General features: G+C 41.9%; 2 protein-coding genes across 2 annotated transcripts in view; one reads left to right on the top strand and one right to left on the bottom strand.

Annotated features, from left to right (window-relative positions):
- sin3b (SIN3 transcription regulator family member B) overlaps positions 1-8642 on the top strand; it is a 29778-nt gene extending 21136 nt beyond the window's left edge. The window contains exons 14-19 of the mRNA XM_015971313.3: positions 183-352; positions 436-609; positions 903-995; positions 1099-1193; positions 1373-1571; positions 7748-8642. Coding sequence (XP_015826799.3) covers positions 183-352; positions 436-609; positions 903-995; positions 1099-1193; positions 1373-1571; positions 7748-7984 — 968 coding nt within the window. The 3' untranslated portion in view covers positions 7985-8642. The remainder of the gene's footprint in view (positions 1-182; positions 353-435; positions 610-902; positions 996-1098; positions 1194-1372; positions 1572-7747) is intronic.
- Positions 8643-12397: 3755 nt separating this feature from the next.
- The window catches only part of xpr1a (xenotropic and polytropic retrovirus receptor 1a), a 73856-nt gene continuing 63890 nt past the window's right edge, over positions 12398-22363 (bottom strand). Inside the window, exons 10-15 of the mRNA XM_015971314.3 lie at positions 19979-20141; positions 17926-18126; positions 13793-13959; positions 13586-13725; positions 13249-13473; positions 12398-12669 (exon numbers count right to left, since the gene is read on the bottom strand). Of these exons, the coding sequence (XP_015826800.1) occupies positions 12612-12669; positions 13249-13473; positions 13586-13725; positions 13793-13959; positions 17926-18126; positions 19979-20141 (954 nt within the window). The 3' untranslated portion in view covers positions 12398-12611. The remainder of the gene's footprint in view (positions 12670-13248; positions 13474-13585; positions 13726-13792; positions 13960-17925; positions 18127-19978; positions 20142-22363) is intronic.

Here is a 22363-nt window from a genome sequence, read left to right as displayed (position 1 = left end):
CTCTGGTGCCAAACTAAGTCCAGACAAAAGGTTGGTGCATCCATACTTGACATTACTGCACATTTCTCTCTCTCACACACACACACCTTTGGGTGTCCATTGCAGATCTACTCTCTCACCTTAAGGCAGATGACTGAACCGGGTGCAACAACTTGCTGCTGAAAAAAATGTCTTCTCTACAGGTGAGGTGGAGCTGGAGGAGTACTACCCAGCCTTCCTGGACATGGTGCGCAGTCTCCTGGATGGCAACCTGGACTCTACACAGTATGAAGACACGCTGAGAGAAATGTTCACCATCCACGCCTACATCGGATTCACTATTGACAAAGTCATCCACAACATTATCAGACAGGTGAGAGATGTTTAGTTCAGGACTGAACTCTCACCTTTTACAGGCTTAAACAATAAATCCTTTCCTTTCTTCTGTGACATCAGCTGCAGCACCTGGTGAGCGACGAGGTGTGTCTGCAGGTGGTTGATATTTACCTGGGTGAGAGAAAGCGAGGGGCAGCAGGTGGGAACTTGTCGTCTCGGTGTGTCAGAGCGGCATGGGAGACGAGTTACCAGTGGAAATCTGAAAGGATCATGGCTGAAGAGAACTGCTTCAAAGTGAGCTCAGTGCTAGACAACACTTCTGTGATGGAAAATGTTTATTTTTCAGTTTCCATTTTCTCTTCAGAAATCTTCCGTTTACAGTTACTGGTTAATTTCAGCACACTAAAACCTACCCATCACTGGGCGTGGTCTTTGTGAGGATGTGATTATTATAAAAGAAAAAGCCCCAGATGTCTTGCTGTTTCTCCAGAGCTTGTATTAAAACTTGTCTGTTCAGTGGTTTTCCAGCATTGATGGTGGTTTACTTTCTGTTTTTAAAGTAGCTTTTTAATATTCTTTGGCTTCAGGTGATGTTTATCCAAAACAAAGGTCAGGTGACAATGACGGTTGAACTGCTGGACACTGAGGAATCTCAGGCTGATGACCCACTAGATGTTCAGGTAACCATGTGTTTGTGAACTTGCTTCCTCACAGGAACCTTGAAAGGATTCAGACCAAAATCAATAATTAACTGAACTTGTTACTTGCTCTTGTTCTCATTAGTGCCTGTCGAGCTACATGGAGCAGTTTGTGGGAACAGAGTCCAGTTTGTGCTCCCAAGCAGAGGGTTACTTCTTCAAACCTGTGTTTCTGCCCAGGTAAGATATTCCTGCCCGGTGACGGCTAGGAAAATTTGCTCTCACGTGTTTCACTTTCATGTTACAGATACATTGTTGAACATCTATTTAAAAAAAGCCTATAAGTGTGTATGTGATTCAGAGTACAGTCATTGTGTTACAAACCTCTCAAGTCCTAATAAATGTGTCTGGTTGGAAAGGAACCTGCGTCGCTTCCGTCGCTGGCAGGTGCGGCAGGTGGAGGCAATGCGCTGCAGGAGGGAGTGGCACCGACAGCTGGCTGTGGAAAACGCCGGCAGTCTGGACTGTCGGTTTAAGCTCAACACCCATAAGATGGTGTTTGTCATGAACTCTGAGGACTACATGTACCGCCGAGGCGCGCTGGTTAAAGCCCGTAAGGTAAGCAAGAGTTAAAATGTAGTTTTTTTTTCTCACACTTTGAGATCAAAACTAAAGTTTATATCTCTATTCCTTTCTACACTGTTGGTCTGGTTAGATTTGGTGTTGTGTTGTACAGAAACATGATGTTTTGTGTTGTTTTGGCTACATGGATTGAAATGGTGTGCGCTTTTAGTGTTCAGGGGTGAGAAATCTTTAATACCCAAAGTTATTAACTAAGGATGCTCCAGATCCAATCCGAGCCATTTGATTTTGAGTATCTGTTGATACCGAGTGCCGATCAAATGCTTTAGCAATGCATTAAAATATGAACAAAACCCATCCAAACTATCCTTAAAGTTTATTTTATGATCATTTATGTATTTCTTCCTGTTAAATAATTTCCTTAATTTTCTGCCAAAATAAACATCACTTGTTCAGGAAACCTGCTGATGAGGACTGTGTTAAATATGTTTAAATGTTGCCTTGCTGCTCATCTCATATAATTTCCACAGTCTGTGGTGGATTGAGTGATATGTGTTGCTGTGACAGGGCAGGTCCGTTCTTTTCTGCAACACTGCGTGTGTAATGGTGAGAAAGCCAGTGTGTGATACATACAGCTTTTTGGCTGTGATATTTTTGCATTCCGTAAGCTGTCTCTGTTTTTAAATGGTAAATGGCCTGTATTTGTATAGCACCTCTTAGGGTTACTACAACCCCCCCAAGGTACTTCACAACACAATCGGTCGTTCATCCATTCACACACATATTCACACGCTGGTGGGTATGAGATACGATGTAGCCACAGCTGCCCTGGTGCTCACTGACCGAGGCGAGACATCCCAACACTGGTGCCACTGGTTCCTCTGACCACCACCAGCAGGCAAGGCAGGTTAAATGTTATGCCTATGGACACAACAGCAGCATTCTCTGGTAGGAGCCGGGATCCAACCTACATCCTTCCGATTACTGGACAACCCGCTCTACCCCCTGAGCTACTGCTGTCCATAGTTAATGTATCTTTCAGCCTCGGCTGACTACGTGTTTCTGCCCGAGTTTTTGCTGTGAACTTGAAGTATTAAGCTTTATTTTGGGTGTTTGAGAATTTTTCAGTCTATCTATCTATCTATCTATCTATCTATCTATCTATCTATCTATCTATCATCTATCATCTATCATCTATCATCTATCATCTATCATCTATCTATCTATCATCTATCTATCTATCATCTATCTATCTATCTATCTTTATTTATATAGCACTTAATCATGCAAAACATGCAACTCAAAGTGCTTAACAAATTAAAAAGGCCCCGCATAAATACATTCCCTCCCATCCCCAGAATTGTAAAAACAGTCTGACAATAAAAGCCCCTTCACAACACGAATTCCCCCCCCCCCCCCCCCCCCCCCCATGGAAAAAACATGATGGGCTGAGATCAGGTGAGCCAAACCAGCTAAGATAAGGATAAGGAAACGCCATCAGGGGAGCCCTCCGCCCCGACAGCAGCAGCCGAGACACCAACCCAGGGCAGGGAGGGCGGAGACCCCCACCTTCACCCAGGCACACCTGGAAAGCACTCAGGCCGCCACAGCCGACCACCGTCCCCGGGGCAGAGGGCGCCCACAGAGGAAACACTGGTAAAAAGTTAAATTAAGTTTAAAATATGAAATCATAAGAGCTAAAATGAGAATCGTAATATAAAAAGTTATATAAATATTAAAATAATGTTAATCATAAATCTATGGTAAAAAAACTGTTTAAAAATAGCACGTATAAAGAAAAAATACATGAAATAAATAAATCAATAAATAGATAGATAAATAACCTAATTTATTTATTTATTTATTTAAAAAGTGATAGTAATCAGTTAAAAGCTAAGCTAAAAAGATGGGTCTTGAGCCTGTTTCTAAAAACATGAACGTTCTCTGCATCCATGAGGTCCCCTGGCAGCTCGTTCCAGAGGCGAGGACCGTGATACTGGAAGGACGCCTCACCGTGAACATGAGTCCTGACTTTAGGGATGACAAGGAGATGGCTGCCAGAGGAGCGCAGAGACCGCATGGGTTTATACAGTAAAAGTAGTTATGAAAGATAAGAAGGCCCAAGACCATTAAGACACTTAAAAATCGTTTAAAGTATTTTCAAATTGATCCTTAAACATACGGGGAGCTATGTAGTGATTCTAAAACTGGAGTGATGTGCTCCCACCTCCCGGTCTTCGTCAGGACACGTGCTGCTGAGTTTTGTAGAAGTTGTAGACCTGAAATCCTCTTTTTAGGAAGACCAGAGAGCAGGGCATTGCAGTAGTCTATCCTACTGGTGATAAAAGCATGCATCAGCGTCTCCGTATTGGCCCGAGAGAGAATGGGGCGGACTCTGGCGATGTTCTTGAGATGATAAAAACCTATTTTGGTGATAATTTTAATATGATGGATAAAAGTCAGCTCAGAGTCAAAGGTGACACCCAGTTGCTTCACTTGTGAAGATGGATTAAGAGACAGTGATTGTAATTTTGGTAAAAGTTTCTCTCTCTGGGCTAGAGCCCTGCACTGAAGCCCTAGGCCCTCGGATCAGCCCGGCCCGACGGCCCTTGGGCCGGGCTTCGGGCCAACGACTGTGTAATTACCTCGGACACGGGCCGGGTGCCTTTATTTTTAATCGAATTCATTGAAAAAAATGGAAACACTTAAACCAGGGGTCGGCAACCTGTTCCCATCAAAGAGCCATTATTACCCGTTTCCCACAGTAAAAAAAACACTGGGAGCCACAGCAGCCGCGGCGTTGTGGGCGGGGCCTACCCTCAGACAGCAAAGAGCTGCTCACAACAGGTGACAGCAGCCGGTACCAGTCGCTCGTGTACATCAAAGTTATCTTTCATAAAAAGATAATCAATAAAACGATTTATATAAAGTGGATCCAGAAGTTGTAGCCCGTCTCTGCCCACAATATTTTGATACTTTTCACCCTGTTGGTGGTTTTACTGAGCAGGTGCCACTTTTGTCATACGTTTCTTTTTAAAACATGTTTAGACTGTTCAGAATACAAATCCAGGCTCTGTCACGTTTGATTGTTGTAATTAAACTTTGTAGGTGGGGAAGGTCAGAAAAGGATCCGATCATTTTGTTTTTCCCTCATTTACAGTGACGGAGATAACGGCGCAGTGCGCCTGGCTCTGGTGTTAATCAAGTTTAATTTTATCTATTTTCACAAGAAAACAAAACAGTTAAAAGCGGGGCTTGTGTTGTGTTGACCGAATAGTTCCCGTATTTGGCCGTTTATTTTGACGGAGAAAGAATAGAAAGAATTACCCCGACACAAGCAGATGAACTGACACTTTATTCGTTAGGCACATCGCAGATGTAGCTAAATCACTCAAGAAAAGATTCCCATCTGAACATCTGAGCTGGACACTGCTCAGCGCAGCTCGCTGTCAGCGTGTACTACATAAGGTCCACAGCGAGCTGAAGTTGTGGAGATTGGCTTGGAGCGCGTCGCAGAACCAGAGCGCATGCAGGAAGATTCCTCCGACTGAATTCAGTCGGAGGAATCTTCCCGCTGATCTGAATCTGATGCGGCTCTCTGTGCTTGTAAAATAATGAATGGATATTTAAATAAAATGCTTTATATTTTACTGAATTAATTTTATATCTGTAAGTCAATTCTATGTAAAGAGTGTCTGCGTAAACCTGAACAGGCCCAACCCGGTCTTACTGTGAGACCGGGTTGACAGGTCACGCTTGTGCGTAATCATAGGCGCTTCCTGAGCTGAAGAGGATGTCAGATTCTGGGCTTCTCCTCAGATGGCTCCTGGATGCGTTGCCACATTGGAGACAGGAACAAGCGCTATTCAGCCAAAGTTTCATAATCAGGGAACATTTCTAAGTGACAAGTCTCTCTGAGAGACAGGGTTTGGAAAACACTCGCTTCAGTGGGAGGAACCTTCCCGCATGCGCTCTGGTTCTGCAACATGCTCCAAGCCCCTCTCCACATCTTCAGCTCGCTGTGCACATATGCGCTGACAGCAAGCTGCGCTGAGCAGTGTCCAGCTCAGATGTTCAGATGGGAATCTTTTCTTGGGTGATTTAGCTACATCTGCGATGTGCGTATCGAATAAAATGTCAGTTCGTATGCATGCGTCGGTCGGGGTAATTCTTTCTATTCTTTCTCCGTCAAAATAAACGGTCAAATACGGGAACTGTCCGGTCAACACAACACAAGCCCTGCTTTTGACTGTTTTCTTGTGAAAATTGTTGGAAAGAGATCAAATTTAACTTGATTACCACCAGAGCCAGTGCGCCATTATCTCCTTGACAGTAAATGAGGGAAAAACAAATTGATCTGATCCTGCACGTCTTTAATTATTATGTTTATGTTTATTCACTTAGCAGATGCTTTTATCCAAAGCGACTTACAATTTATAACCTTTAGGGCATGTTGTGAACACATTTTAACACAATGGTCAGGATTGACGTACTTTGTTTTCATTTAGTTGGTAAAAAAAAAGTCTGGCTAGGGTCGGGCCAGAGAATCCTGAAAACCTTTTCGGGCCAGGTCGGGCTGGGGCTCCACCCCCTCGGGCCGGGCCGGACACGGGCTCAGATTTTAGGCCCGTGCAGGGCTCTACTCTGGGCCTCAGGACCGATAACTAAAACTTCAATTTTGTCCTGGTTGAGCTGGAGAGTTTTCTGCCATCCAGGATTTAATTTCTAAAATGCAATTAAAAAGTGCATCCATTGGCCGTGTGTCATCAGGAGACAGAGATGTACAACTGTGTATCATCAGCGTAACAGTGGAAATTTACCCCATGTCTCCTGATGACACTGCCAAGAGGGAGCATATAAAGGCTATAAAGTACTGAGCCTAAAATTGAACCCTGGCGCACACCACATGTAATCCCATGAGCCCTAGAGGAACAGGTATCCAAACTCACCATAAAAGTCCTGTCTGTGAGGAAGGAAGTGAACCATCGGTGAACAGCACCAGAGAGGCTGATCCATTTCAAACGAGTTAAAAGAATAGTGTGGTCTACTGTGTCAAAGGCAGCACTTAGATCCAGTAGAACCAACACAGTCACCTTCCGTTTATCATAATTTACTCTAAAATCGTTTAAAATCTTCAGAAGGGCCGTCTCGGTGCTGTGGTTCACCCTAAAACCAGACTGAAAACTTTCAAAGACATTATGGGTGTTGATAAAATCATTAAGTTGAATTAAAACAAGCTTTTCTAAAACTTTGCTTAAAAATGGCAAGTTGGCTACTCGTCGATAATTGTTTAAGTAATTAAAATTTAAATTGCTCTTCTTCAGCCGGGGGCTCACCACCGCCCGCTTAAAAGTGGCAGGAAACTGTTATCCAAACTGTTTGAAAAATGCAGTAAAAGGAGGGATTGCCTATCAGAATGCAGCCACATCAGAAATGATGGATAACGTCCAAAATCACTGCTTAGCCAATAGTAATCAAATCCTATTGTAGTACATATGCTTAAGCTGAAGAGGGCACCACACTGACTGTTTAAGGCCGAATATTTATATTAAAAGAAATGTTTGTTTTTAAGGTGGCGTATCCAGTTCTGTTTCCCACTACATCTAATACCCAACATCCACACAATAAGTGTCTGTTGCACTTCCTTCACTGTCCGCTTTAAAACACGTCCAAACTACTGACACGTTAGCTCTGCATTTGCCTGCTAGCCAACAGCTACCTGTTATGGTGTCTGATTTACCCAGCTGTGTGACGTTATGGTGTCATCTGTGAAACAATCAATATCGATGTGGTAAAACTCGTTAAAGGAAAGCTAAGCCATTGTTCTCACATTAGAAAAGTAAGATATCAGGATAATTTTAACGGGTCATGCATGTTGTTTTACAATGCCATGTCCCATCTTTCTCACCCAATTCTGATCTTTGAAAGTCTCATGATCAAGCCGGAGCGTGTTTTCTGATCTGAATCAAAATTTGCTTCTTTGGATTTTGATTCTCCTTTATCTCTTCTGTGCCAGCCTTTCAGGTTAATACATCCAGAATTTTTTTTTAAATGAGCTTTAATTTGTTTAGAACCAAAATCAACTGAGTTTGACTAAATACATTGAAAAAGACATCCTTTGAAGAGAAGTGCGACTATACCTTTATGTTTGGAGTTTAACTCATTTGGTCTTCCACATAAGAGTTTCTGATGGTTTTCTCCTTCCTCCACAGTCTCAGCACAGAGTGGCATCGAATCAACATGAGCGCTTTGATAAATGGCATCAAGGCTGGCTGAGCACCCATGTCACAGCTTCAGCTGAACGCTCTGTGCAGAACTGGCTGATGGGTGAAGAGGAGGAGGACTTCATCCCCTGCAAGACTACCTGCATGTCCACTGAGGTGAAAGGACAAACGGTCAACAGATACCAAGTTCATTACAGCAGTAGCAAAGCTCCGTCCTCGCCGTAAAGGGGTGGAGGACACAAGAACGCACCCTGACAGGTAAATGCATGGACTTACAGGACATCTGTACACTAAACACAGACATGAACAGCTACAGTTGAGTTTCTCTGCCTTCAACCATGGGTTCACTCATTCACCTAAACTCATGGAAGAAACAAACTGGCTGAAACGCTGTGAGTGGGTGAATGAGTGTGCAGCGTGGGGAGTGAAGACGAGACAAGGACCAACACACAGTGAAGTAATCAATGAACGTGAACTCAAATCTTGACTGATGGGATCAGTCGGACACAACGGCACAAACGAAGCTCATCTCTTCTCTCGTGGCACTAAAGCTAGCAGGACGGATCGATCAGGTGAGAGGTCATGAGATCATGAAAGTGTTTCGGAAATGTGAATGTGTTTCTTTTTTATGTTGGGTGTAGTTTTTAGCTTCTAAAGCCTGAGAGCCTTCAGCCTGTTGGTTGATAATGTGCGTTTATATGGAGAGATAATGATAAATGTGTGTGTGTTTCCTGCTCTTCATTTTGTCTGTAAGTTCAGAACAAGTTCTACAACTAAAGTATCTGCATTATTACTGTATGTGCATATACAGGGATCCTGTATTTTTATATATATATGCATCTACATTGGTTAACTCATCAAAGGCCACGTGGTTCCTTACAGTGTTTGCTGTCAGCCAATTCTTGATGTTCGTGCGGTTTCTTTTTAAAGTTTTTTTTTTTGTTTTATTTTATTTTTTGTATTTTTTCCCCTTTCTTGTGTTGTAGCTAAACGTGTTATCACCAGGGCAACGAGGAGTCCTTAAAACAATTGGTTTAATAATGATAAAACAGTTGAATAATGTATCTGTCATGATTTCACATAATGTTTCTTTTTGCATTGTCTCTTTTGCATACTGACATTGACAATAAAAGCAAAATATCAGTGTTAAAAGGAATGTATAATGTTTATCCTGTATGAGTTATTAGAAAATAAACAATTTAGTTGTGATCTTTTTAGATGTTGACTTGCAGGATGCTTGTTTTAGAAAAGTTTAATCTTTTAGTTTTGCTTTTCAAACTTGAGACGAGTACAGCGAACAGTTGGTGCTTTTAAAATCGATAAAATATAGTCGAGCTGAAATGAAGGTCAGAATAAAATAAATCTGCCCCAAAGTTTAAAAAGTTAGTCTTTTAATTGACTTAAATGTAATGACGTTCAGCGTTAAAAGTGAAACTAATCATTGCAGGGATCGTTTTGCTGAATTTAACTCAACTCATGTTTTATTTTTTATTAATTCATTTTTTTTTAGTAAATTTAAGTGCTTAAGATGAGGAACACTTCTTGAAAAACAAAGTGGTTTTGTTGATTTCCAGCAATGACTTGTAAGCTTGGGTTGGATGTTGACCTCTGGCGTTTGACTTCTCTCTGCTAAAAGGCTTCTCTATTTTCTATTTGTCACTCTGAAGGTAAAAAACCACCATAAAACCTGTAAATCCTGTCCGGGCCTTTGGGCAAGTCTGATGTAGGTAACAGTGGGGGAAGAATTGGCTGTTGAAGTGGAATGTGAAATACTGCACAGAGCTTAAGAACAAACAAGACCCAATTACAAACCCACATAAAGACAAAGCAGGACTAAAGGGCCAAAAACTAAAGGAAGTGGCAGAATTTGACAAGGTGAACAATGCTGCATTAAGGCCAGGATACAGAGAATCCCTGTAGAGGTTTAAGCACCAGAGCGTTGGCCAATGAAAGAAGAGTCATGAGGCTGAGTGAGTTTTAAAAATAATCATGGTTTATAAAACCCAGATATGACAGGATCACCAAAGTGTGTACAGAAATACAAATACCATCAGAAAAACCATCATAGGACATAGTTATACACTCACATGTACAAACTACGCTGTCAAAGGGACTCGGGGAGAGACTTAAGACGTTTCTCTTTAGATCACATTTAGCCACATTGTACTAACTTGGCTTTTTTTTTTAAGTATCTTGTCAAAGCAGAACATCCATCTACCAAACTACAGGTACTATCACATTCAGCTAATTCAGAGAAAGGATACGAACATCGAGAGAAGGGAGGGGCAGATGCACACGTTTCAAGCACTTTAACGTAATGAAGGTTTCAACAAGCAGAGGGGAAAAAATCCTTTGTGGTTTTCAGTCGTGAGAAAATGAGAAACTGTACAAGAGAACCCTGTTTTTGTTATTTTTAGCCGTTCAGACAAGAAAACAGACACAGGTCCCTAAAATGTTTTTTTCCACACAGATCTTAAGGCTTCCAGTGATCAGTTTAATAGCCTCTTTATTAGACATGGGCCCTCTCTGAACCGGAGTCTGTTCCTGTGCCCAGGTTAGGTATCTCAAAGTGCTTCTAACTGCAGGACAGTTGACTACAAATGTAATGTCACAGGTATTTGTCATGCACCTTCTCAAATGTACAAACAGCTCAGCAGCAGACACAGGAATCCGCTCCCACACCCCCACCTCGGAGATGGGGCCTTAAAATGCAACGAAAACATCAACATGATACAAATACAGCTTTGTTTTTTCTGTCTATACAAACACACCTTTACACATGAAAAAGAGTGCAGGATTGTGAGCAATTAAAAAACTCCTCACTATCTTTAAAATACTGCTGATGGAGCAAAAACGGCAACACATGAAATTCATTGTCTGTGCGCACAATGATTTCTACTATACACATTATGGCAAATAAATTAAGATTCATGTACAAATTAAGAAAAAGCAGCATGCAGGTGAGAATGCTTTTTTTTACAAGACTTGACAGGAGAGAGGCTGTGTGTGTGTGTGTGTGTGTGTGTGTGTTATTGTGTCTGCAGCATGTTGATCTGAACAGAGAAGCCATCCGCCTTCTAAACTTCCCAACTTTCATTGGACAGACTTTCCAGTCTCTAAGCTGCTAAAAAAGGTTAAAAAAAATTCTGTAACAAATCTGTCCTGCTGCTCATGATGGGCTGTGACACAGCACAGACCCTGGGAGGAACACCAGAGCAGGCATTTAAAGGATCTAAAGTTGTTTTATGCATACAAACCACAACACCTGAAATCACACAGGTTAGGCAGCGTTAGAGCAAAACATTAAAGAGATCAATGACAAAGAAAGCTGAATGCTCCAGGGCTCTGAGCTGGACACTAACATGCCAGAACCTTTACATCTCGACGGTCGCAAGAGTCATTAGGTCGATGCATATTTTTATTTTCTAATAAGGTATTTTAGAACTCTTTCAGTGTAAAAAATAATCAGTGAGAGTCCTTATTTCTAGTAGCACCTCTTTATGGTGACTTGTTGAAATGCAGTGATAATGACATAAAGCATCCGTTCTTAAATCCAGTTCCTTGTTTTTCTTTTTGTAAATTTTTTTTCACGTTCTTTTCTCACAAACCTATTAGCTTCACAACAAAGTCATTCTGCTGCTCCGATGGATCTTCAGCTCTTGTATTTGGCTTAATTGTCCTCATGAATCAAAGTCAGATGTGAAGTGTTCCACATTTGATCTTTGGTCCTGCTTTCCACAATGAGATCCACTGATATTTACAGCTCGTCAGCTAAAGCAGCCCGATTAAAAAAGGAAAAACATGACTCTGAGAGTCGGGCTCTGACTCACTCAGGTATGGATGAACACATTTACCCTAGCTCCTATTACGTTCATGAAGAAGAATGTTCTAGTAAAAAAAATTTAGTATCACTTCACAAATCTTAACCAGTACTGTGATTTCAAATTCCACTAGTCGTCTTCTATTGGGGGTTAAATATTAGCTTATCAAAAAATGTGGCACAAGTTTAACCACGAAAAACATTCCACAGAATATAAAATACATCAACGATCATCGTGAGGATGTCCAATCTAGTCAACTAGTTAGTATAAATAACATCTAGAAGTACTATAACCACAGTGATAATGAACAAACAAAGAAACTTCAAACATGCAAAATGCTTGAACCAAATCATCTCTTTTGAAGTACCTTTTTTGTGATCTAAATGCACTTTTCCTGCAAGTGCCTTCAGGGTTGCGATTTTGCACGTTACAAGAAAATAATAAAAATACTAAAAGAAGTATAAAAAGAATCAACAAGTTGAAACCAGTTGATTAGTTCTGATATGCAGATAAGTCTTTTGATTGGCTTTGTCTTCTCCCTGCAGATCCTAATGGTGTTCAAAAGGAGTGTAAACAGTCTTCTGCAGCCTGTTCTGAAGAGAAATGAAAGATTCTTGAACTAAACATCTCAAAGTAAAAAAAAAAACAACAGATATTTAAAAAGTCCGTTTAAGAAAGCGGTTGACAATTCCAGGCAGTGTGGGTCTGGTTTTACAGTTATCCGATGATTTCTTTTGTTTGTCCATCTGTGTGACACCAGTTCTCTCCTCAACAGTACATGACATTGCGCTTGTGCTTCTGCGGGTTTCTTATTGTGTGTCTCTGCAATCTACTGTGTGTTTTCCATACCTATGAAGACCAGCTCTAATCACAAGCACGTAGAAATGAGGTAATTTTGACTTGAGGGCAGTCCTTGCCGACTGAAGGGTTAAAGGTTACAGGTGTACATTTAAACTGTGAAAGGAGAAGGTTGAGAAGTGTGAGAGTGAAGGTCTTTATAAGTATAGAGTGTGGATGTTGATGCAAAGGATTCAGCTGAAGGCGTCATCGTCCGTATCTTCAATCAGCACCTTTGTGTCTTTCTTTGATCTATAAACAGAAGAAAGTGTTTGTTTGTATTTAGTTTTTCTTTACAGTCTATAAACAAAATAAAACGTAAAGGTGTGGTTGACGGGACAACATTTTTTAATTATTGTTTCTGATTATAATCAGTCACTGAGTTTTTCATGCAGGCTGAACATAAAAATAGTCTTCTACATAAAAAAAATGATGAAATGATAGGATTTGAAAATCTTCACATTGTGATGTCACACTGTGAATTAGCATTCATGGCCTTGCCCATCTTGGCTCATGCCCTCCCACAGGCAGGTTTTGTTTTGCAGTGAGGAGAGAGAGTGAGAGTGTGTTAGTGATAGTTACTGTGCAACATGGCTGAACGCGTTCTGTTGGCCAATCAGACGAGAGGTTTGTGCATATGCTTAATATTGACTAATCCTGCTGTTTTAAGCCCACCTTTGCTTCCAGCAAACTTCTGCATCTCAGAACATGAGCATCACATCTTTTTTTATGACTCATAAGGCATTGACTTACACTAGAGAACTCTGCAAATGCACTGAATAAACAAGTTAACGACACCTTTAAGAGACAAGTCTCTGTACAGTTTCTTACTGTGAGGTGGACAGCAGAGGGCGGCGGAGTGGCAGGCTGTGGGACCTCTTCCAGGTCTTTTTGCCTGAGCGGTTCCGAACACCATCCTCCTGGTCCATCATTTGCTCCAGCAGGGTCTGGTCATCAGCGTTGAGTGGCGCCACAGAGATGTCTCTTACCGCACGAAACTCACCGCAGTTATTCAGGTGCTCGTTCTCCAAACGGAAGAAGTTCCACACAAAACGCCTAAGGGGCAAAGAAAAAGAGCCTGAATACTTGGGTTTCATGATGTATGGGTAGATATGGGGAGTTTACTACTGGAGGTTCTGTTCCTGACATGGGAATACCCCAGACTAACCTAAAGACCTCCAGAGGAGCAAGCACGGTGGCCACGATGTCGCCCACAGAGTGACCTCTGGTCATTGTAGTGAGAGAGATCTGGATCGTCCAGGCAAAGCGCAGAATTACGTCCTCTATGATGGCACAGTAGTAGTAGGCCTGGAAAGACAGGAGACGGTTACAGTGTGTGTGTGTGTCCACACTTTTAACTAGTCTCAGACGCTACCTTGTGTGGGTAAACAATTTCCTCTCTCAGAAACGTGTTTTCTCCAGCTCCACGATCAAACAGACCCCAGTCCATACGCAGGTCCCAGATCAGTGTGTAGAGAGAGCTGACGATGGAGAACACGATCAGCAGGTAGAAGAACATGTCGGCGTCCGTATGTCCTTGTTCTGAAAGAAGCATGAACACAAAATGATGTCAAATGATTGTGTTAATAAATGAAAGAGAAAACCTTCCACTAACAACCACTAGAGGGAGCCATTCTTCTGTGAGTGAGCCAGGAAGGATGCTAGAATAAATGTTTCCTCCTATTTTCATACACAAGTTTTTTACTTTTATGGAATAAACAGCACTTAGCACTTTTCTCTCACACAAACATTTATCAAATCTAATAACCAGCTAATAACTAATAATCAGCTTTAATTTGATCAGTTCAGTAATCAGAACCAATATAACTGCATTTGTATGAACGCATACAATTAAACCAACTTTCAACCTCACTTTAGTTAAGTGTTTTTTTCTTGATGTAAAAAAAAAGTTTAATATTTTAAATGATTATTTTGTCTTACCACGTTTCAGTATACATTGTTTTGTAAAATCCTTATCTAAGATGAAACTACAGTTACAGTCTGTGTGTGTGTGTGTGTGTGTGGGGGGGGGGGGGGGGTCCTCAGCAGCACCTGTATGTGGAAGCTCTGTAGATGCGGTTTGCTTGTTTCTCAGCAGGTGCTGCTTTATAAATCAGCACCCTGTGGCCTTTCACAGCGACTCACACAGACACAGACAGCAGCTACCAGACGGAGATCGGACTCGCTCCCATTTGTCATCATCACTGTTTCTTCCAGCTAGCAGCCAGCAAGACGCCGGGGATTAGAGAGAGTTACAGCTGCCTCCTTTGTGCCGTCTGCTGCTTCGACTGAGCAATGGGATGGAGGCAATTCCTACGGCCGCACACATCTGCCAGATGTAGATTAAACTTTGTCCTGGACAATAGAGTCTTTTCGCTGGAGAACTGGTGAGGTATTAAACTCTGCCGTGTGTGTGGATGCTGCTGCACTGGTTTGATGCTGAACCATTAAAAGGTTAAACATGGTGAGACGAACATTGATTAGCTGGTCAGTAAGGGCAAACGGTCGTCGCTGGCTGCTGTCACACACACTCTATCTCCATTTGGCTGACATACACACATGTGAGTGCACACACAAACACAAATTCATGTATACACATGCACACACACGCACACAGTTATAATAGTTTAGTCCGATTCAGTTTGTGCTATTTCAAACACTTCTCATCTGTTTCCATAGCAACTTAATTGTCCCACTAGGTGAAAAGGAGTCAAGAGGTTAATGAGGTCCACATAACTTTAATGACCACGCTTCAATTCAGGAGGAATCCTGCAGCTGAGACCACATATATTATTAGATTAAGAGCATTTCCTTCTAAACCTCTTGTATTTATAAATGGGATAATAAAACACGAGTAAAATAGTTTTTATTACTCATTCACCTACTGCAGCTTCTGCTGATTTGCTGCGTTTCCACATAAAATCACTACTTATATTTTCTAAAATGATTGCCACTAATTTTGTGCTTGTCAGCAACTTTTCAAGCAGCTTTTCTACTTCAGAATGAAGAGCATGTTCCATAGCTAACTAAATAATCTGAACACTTCCACTTTAATAGTTTTAATATTTATTAGAAAGAACGTGTTCCTTTCTAACACCGTGGGCTGCATTCCAACATGCCAGCTCTTGTTCAGTGTTTTATTTATACTCAGACTTTAAGCCTGTAGCTCTGATGCAGGTGAGATAAGAAGGTTTTTGGCTTCATCGGGTGTGAATCAGAGTTCAAGCAGCTAGACAGACAAAGCTTTAGCTCAGAGCAGAGGCTTTTACCTTCATGCAACAGTGTGTGGTAATTTATCTCCTGATTACAAACCAAAGGCCAGAACAGCTTTATTATCATGCTGCAAATGCTATTTTAAATTAATCTCCACTCCTGAATGTTCAATCGTCTAAAAATCAGGAAAAGATCATTTTTCACACTGGATCTCCCCACCTGTGGCTCTCTCTGGTTTTCTGTTCCTTCTGTTTTGTTCAGGCATACCTGTGCAGACCCTTCAGTGGAGCCGTACACACCCATTTCCACCTCCACCATCACTGCCAGTTTCTCACTGAGGACAGCTGGAGTGATTTTCTCCTGACTGAGATCCTTCTATTGTGTTTTAGAGGATTTAGCATTGATATCGCAGCCTACTACAATTTAAGATGTAGAAAATCTAACAGATACCAAAGAATAGAAATTAGTTCCTATTTTTTTTTAATTAGAATTCAGCCAGCATTTTCCATTAATGTTTAAAATAGTAAGTTTCCAGCAGCTGGATGTAAATCAGACTTGTGTGAAGCCTTTAAGAGTGTTTAACATATTCTGTCAAGTTTGCTTTTAACAGGAAATCCACAATAATCCCTAATTCATCAAGAATCTGCTGGGATTAGAGAAACATGACGGTCTCGAATCACAGAAATATGAATTGCGTCTGTTCTGCAACACAGCTAAAAGAGATCAATCTAAAACAGACAGAACAGCACTCGCCCTAGTCGTGTTATAACCAAAGATCAGGAGAGGAACACTATTCAGTCCTCCAGAAGCTGGTGATTTATGCCTTTCAATCTGGTTTTAGTGTTTTGCTTCGTCAAACCCAAATATGGACACTTCCAGGAACGGGCGAGGTAACACCTGACCCCTCAGGCTGTGATCACGTTAGCAGTGAAGGTGACACCTCCTCTCAGAGACACTGGGACCTTTGCCAGGAACTGACTGACATTCAAAACACATTTTAAAGCTGGACCCAGCAGCGTGAACATGACACCAGCCTGGTGGAAGCTGGGTACAGTAAAGCCAGCAAAAAATCACAGTAAAAGCTGTTTCATGAATACATTTTAGATGTTTGTTTTTATTATTTTCAGTCCTTTGGATATCTTTTTATGTTGGGATGAAGTATTTTTGGATGTTGGGGGCCTTATTTTGTTCTTCAGAGGTTTTAAAATCAACAGGAAAAGGAAATATCTCAATTTCCTTAACCATAATGATTCATGCGTCTGTCTTCCAGCCTCCTCTCTCACTTAACCAACGATGGGTCTCAGGCTCCATTATGAGCAGGATGGAATACAGCTTCACAGAGAATAACACATGAAGAGAGGCCATTAATGGGAAGGCACAGAGGCTTCAGACCAGAGGAGGAAGGAGGATATGGTTTAATGGACGCCTTTCCTACCGAGCAGCGAAAAGGAAAAAAACAAGATCTGTCTGCCTCTGTCTCTCTCTCTCTTTGGTCCATTCAGTATCACCGGCGGTCAGCGTAGGAAGCAAATGTATTGATTTTAATTTATGCTAGAAAAGGATAAAGTCAGGCGGAGAAATCACGTTTAGCGTTTTAAAAGGTCGTAGATGAAGTTTCACAGCTGGCATTCTGCTGGTAAATAAACACGTCGTTCAGTGAAATGCCAGAGTTTAAACACACGCCTGTCGAAATAACCGCTTTGAAAGGAGCTGCGGGTACAAAAGTCTCAGATGAGGAGCGGGCGAGCAAAGACTTAATGTTGAAATGGGGCTTTTTTCCTCCTGCGCACCAGCTCCTTTGTGATACGGCTTCTGAATCAAAATCGTTCCTGGCTAATTGTTGAGTCGTCAGAGGGAGAGTGCCTTGACTGTTAATGGTGATCATTCTTTCTTTTTCTTTTTTTTTTTTTTATATTTCAAATGGGAATTTGATCCAGAGAAGAGCTTCTCCTCTGCCCTTAGAGCAGGACCCCGCTTACCCACTGCTGTATTTGACAAACCTCTCCAGTTGCAGTAAAAACCTCTGAGCCCAGAGAAGGAAACCAGCGCCAGCTTCCAGTGTTTGCACTCAAGGTCACCTCTGCTTTCTCAACACACACACACACACACACACACACACACACACACACACACACACACACGCAAAAGACTCACAGGCGTGTGTGTTGAAGCGCTTCTCTCGCACAACAACACATCAGAACACCTTGTGATTTTAAACATTGTGACCGACAAATCAAGCCTGCAACAAAGAACACACGACTCATAGAACAGACATGTTTCAGCTGCCAGGCGTACCTCTGTGTGTGGCGTAGAGGGCCGCAAAGGTGACGACAAAAAAGGTGGTGGAGTATTTCCCAGCATTCACCAGGTGCGGGAAGGCCCTCTTGGTGTCGCGATAACGCCTCAGGCATTGGATGAAACGCAGCCAGGCGGGCAGACACTGAATGATGGCTCGCAGGCCGTATGAGTAGCTGTGGCAGATGTGGTTTTTAGTATCTAGAAAGGAAAAAAAGGCAACTTTTCACCTTAAGTTATAATGTCTTTGTCCTGTTGTCTTTTTTTCACTCCAGTCGTGTCCTGTCCACATCCCTCTGAGCATATAATCACTGCAAGGGGCAGATGCTGACCTCCATCCACGTCGCCAAACATTTCTCTTCCGTCAGCTCTGTTTTAACTGGCAGAGAGGAGGTCGAGGTAACGCCGTTGGAGAAGAGGACGGCAATTAAAAACCTGTCTGCAGCATATGTTTTTTCACAGAAATGTTTAAATGCCCGCAAAGCTATGAAATGATTCTGTCACATTTGTATCACCCCCATCTAAGTGTACCAGAATATTGATTAGAAGGAAGCAGGAGACTGAGGAGCATCTCGGATGACACTGAGCCGGATGTGAGATTCATGCACAGCATCAATCAAAGGCCTGAAACAACGTGACAGACAACAACTCACGCCAACTGCTAACATGTTCATAATTGTTGCATCAATTTGAAGTATTTTGTTTTCCTCTGTGTGTGTCTGCTGCTGATGTCATGCATTTAGTTGACAAACAGAAACACTGCTGTGAAAAGCAGATTTCTTCTGTGTCTCAATTAAATATTTCAGATCAGTAAAAATAGTTTAATAACAGACAAATACGAAAAATTCCTTTTCCTCTAAACATGACTGATTGTAGCACCCTTGGTGGTAATAACGGCAGTCAGACATTTGTAGTAAGAGGTAACGACCATTATTTTTCCCACAGAATAGTTTACATCCGGCCTTTTAGGGGGGATTTTCAGCATGAACGTTCTTTTAAGGGTCAAAGGTCAGATGTCAAAAGAGGAATTCATGGTTCTATCAGTTATAGCAAGTCTTTCAGGTTCTGAAGCAGCAACGTGGCTCCAGACCATCACACAACAACCAGATTTAATGCGACACACACACCTTTCAAAAAGTCCACAGAAGATTTTCCCAAAACTCTTGAGTATTAAGATGATGATCTGCAGAGTTTTAGGCCTTGAGACCCTCATAAATGCCTTTTTGGTCTCCTTATTGTTAAATAATAAAACCAAGCAAGCACTGCGGAGCTTCAGATGTTGTTCTGGGTTCTTGAGTTTCTGTGGATCGGTGATATGTTGCTTTTGGAGATCCTTTGGCCTACTCCATGTTGTCACAAAGGTTCTACTGGAGTAATTTCTGAATTCCACATCAAGTCTAAATGCTAAAGGGCCTGTATGTGAAATAGTATGTTCTAGGGTTCTACCCCCCCAAAAAAAAGGCGCTTTACAACACAAACAGTTATTCACCCCAACCACACAGTTGTACACACTGGCTACATGTAGCCACAGCTGACAGAGATGAGGCTGCCTGCAAAGCACAGGTGCCACCGGTCTCTCTGACCACCAGCTTGCAGGGTGGGTCAAGTGTCTTGCCCAAGGACACAACAACTGCAACAGACAGGGCATGAACCTGCAACCCTCCAGTTACAGGGCTGACACTCAACTCCTCTGCCACCATCGACACAATATAAATAAAAATCATAAAAATCTGCATACGAAGGTCAAAGTACGAGACAAATATAAACTGTAATGTTATTCTAGGTACAAAGAAGCAATAATAAACCCTACGACTTGATATACTTCTCATGTATTATGCTGAGAGCTCTGCCTCTTTAATAGGATTAGTTCATTCCTGAATAAGCAGCAGTTTAAAATCCCATTCACGTCTTCTGCCCTCTGGTGTAGGAGCTAAGTAATACAAGTGACAAGAGTCATTTTTCAAATGATCTGATTAAGGTTTCACACTTTAATGGGGTTGATATTTTTCAAAAATAAGATTTTAAAGTTCTGGCTAAATCATTACAGCCTCACCTTTGGGAAGAAGTCCCTTTTCGTTGCTCCACTGAAGCTCAAAGATGTAGAAGCAGAAAAGATACTCCAGGTCCATGAGAACAAACACCAAGGAGTTGAGCTGATCCGCCAGCCAGAAGTCTGCAAACTCCACCCGGTGAAATGGTGCCGTAAACACACGGAACTGGAGGAAACCAGTGGGAATAAAAATGAGGCTGCACAAAGGAATACGCATGTAAACACACGCTTAAAAACACACTGGCTGACCTTACTAACACACACATTTAATCTCTGAAGTCACACTTGATTAAAATACTTTGAACATCATGATTGGGTCAAACTATTATAGTGAAGTATTTTATTCAGTAAGAGTTCAAACCAGGAAATAATGGGACAAATCCTCCAGACCCTTATCAGCCTTGCTCAGGATACTCTAATGAGTCACGCTTTGTGTCTGTTGTTTATTTGTGCCACTAATCAGTGGCGTAACTCACAGACACGCAGCAGCCTGGCAGTATTTGAGTGCTGTATCGGTGGGTATGCTATTTGGGATTTGACTTTTGGCAGGAGCTCAGCTATTGACCATGTTTGTAAAATGATACAACCCTGCTCGACTTTTCCATTTACCCTGCAGGCTACAGCTGGCATTTAGGAGTAGCTGTAAATGCCTCTACATTCTCAAACTCCTCATCAGCGTCCTTCTACTGCAAATGCCAAAGGAAATAGATCCATTTTTGGTTGTTTTTACACACAAACACTCATCAGCTCATTTAATTTTTCACTTAACCTGTCAATCAAAGCTGGTATTGATCAAGAGGCTATCTCAGTCTCTTCCACTCAGGGTGGATGGCTCCAGGCTAATCCTGCTGTACACATGTGGTGAGGTTTTCATTCACTGAACAAACACAAGCACCCGCAGATGTTGGCAGTGCTGCCGTTTGTCCTGTTTTTTGTTTTTAAATAAACACTTTGGAGCGTTGCATCCTGACTGGTAGAACACATCTTTAGTTTCATGTGTAGTGCAAAATGAACTTACATGTTTGTTTGTAAAGACTGAGCCCGCATTTCTCTGCTGCAGGATCATTCATTATAAAGAACATGAAGGATAAAAACCATGATATGGGGGGGGATGAAGGAGAAAAACATGAACATGAGTGTGTGTGTGCTGGGTGGGGGGTGGGGGGGGGGGTGTTCAGATGAAGAGGAAGAGGGAAAGAGGAGCTCAGGGCATCAACATGCTGATAGATCTACGCCTGTAATGATTGCACAGTCACAGCCTCCACCTCCCAGGAGACACGCTGCATTCTATTATTCCACAACCCTTTGCCCCCTGGTTCACTACCCACCCAACACACACACACACACACACACACACACGCACGCACGCGCGCGCACACACACACACACACACACACACACACACACACACACACACACACACACACACACACACACACACACACACACACACACCAGCCTCCGTCCTGCAGTCATGCAGCTCAGCTCAGACAAAGAACAGACTAACAGGAGGTTTTAGTAAACAAGTGTTTCAAGATGGATTTCTGAATTATGCCTACATTCACTGAGGGAGAGGAAGACACACACTCACTCACATCCATGTAGTCACATGGTTCCTTCATCTTAAGCTGATGTATTACATGTTTTTTTTTTAATTTGTCTAATCTCGCGTGCAGTTTCCGGGGGATAATAAGCATGAAAAATGTTATTTTTTAAAAGCGTAATTTGCAAACCTCATTTTTGTCAATCAAAGCTAGATACTTTGGGAGAAAGACTTTAAAGAAGCAACACAATTTAAACCTATGTTACACTATATAGTTCTAAAGTTTATTAGCCTGATTTATAGTTTATTTTAAGTATTTAGGAGCTGCATAAACAGATTGCTATACATTTCCAGAAAAATCTATTCTGTGTAAATACAAGATTTTAGTTGGCAGAAGTCTTGTTATTCTCTTCATAACTATGTTTTTAGTAGGAGACATTCAAGAACACATCGTGTTTTATGCAGCATTGCTGCTGTAAGTGGGGCAGAATTAGGTTTGGTGTCAACTGGCTGAAATAATGAGACCTCCTATGAAAATACATCATCTAAAAATTGTCAAATTTCACTTAGAAAGTATACCTCTGTCTCAGCTGTACTCCCGGCTAAGCCGGCCCTCCCACAGACTGTTACTACAGACAACAAAATGAGCAATCTTCCTCATCTTTTAAAACAAAAGCGAAAGTCTGTTTTTCCTAAAAGCAAGCAGAAACGTGGACTCTTTTCTGTTTGTCTCAGACTAGCTCATGCTTCAGTCGAATTTCTGCGCAGAGCCGATTTGTGGCTTCCTCCTTGCATAACACAGTCTCAGATTACATCTCTAGATGCAGCGGTGGCTCTCCAGAGCT

The sequence above is a fragment of the Nothobranchius furzeri genome, chromosome 8 (assembly GCF_043380555.1).
Source record: "Nothobranchius furzeri strain GRZ-AD chromosome 8, NfurGRZ-RIMD1, whole genome shotgun sequence".
Lineage (NCBI taxonomy): Eukaryota > Metazoa > Chordata > Actinopteri > Cyprinodontiformes > Nothobranchiidae > Nothobranchius > Nothobranchius furzeri.
This window is presented reverse-complemented; position numbering and strand designations above follow the sequence as displayed.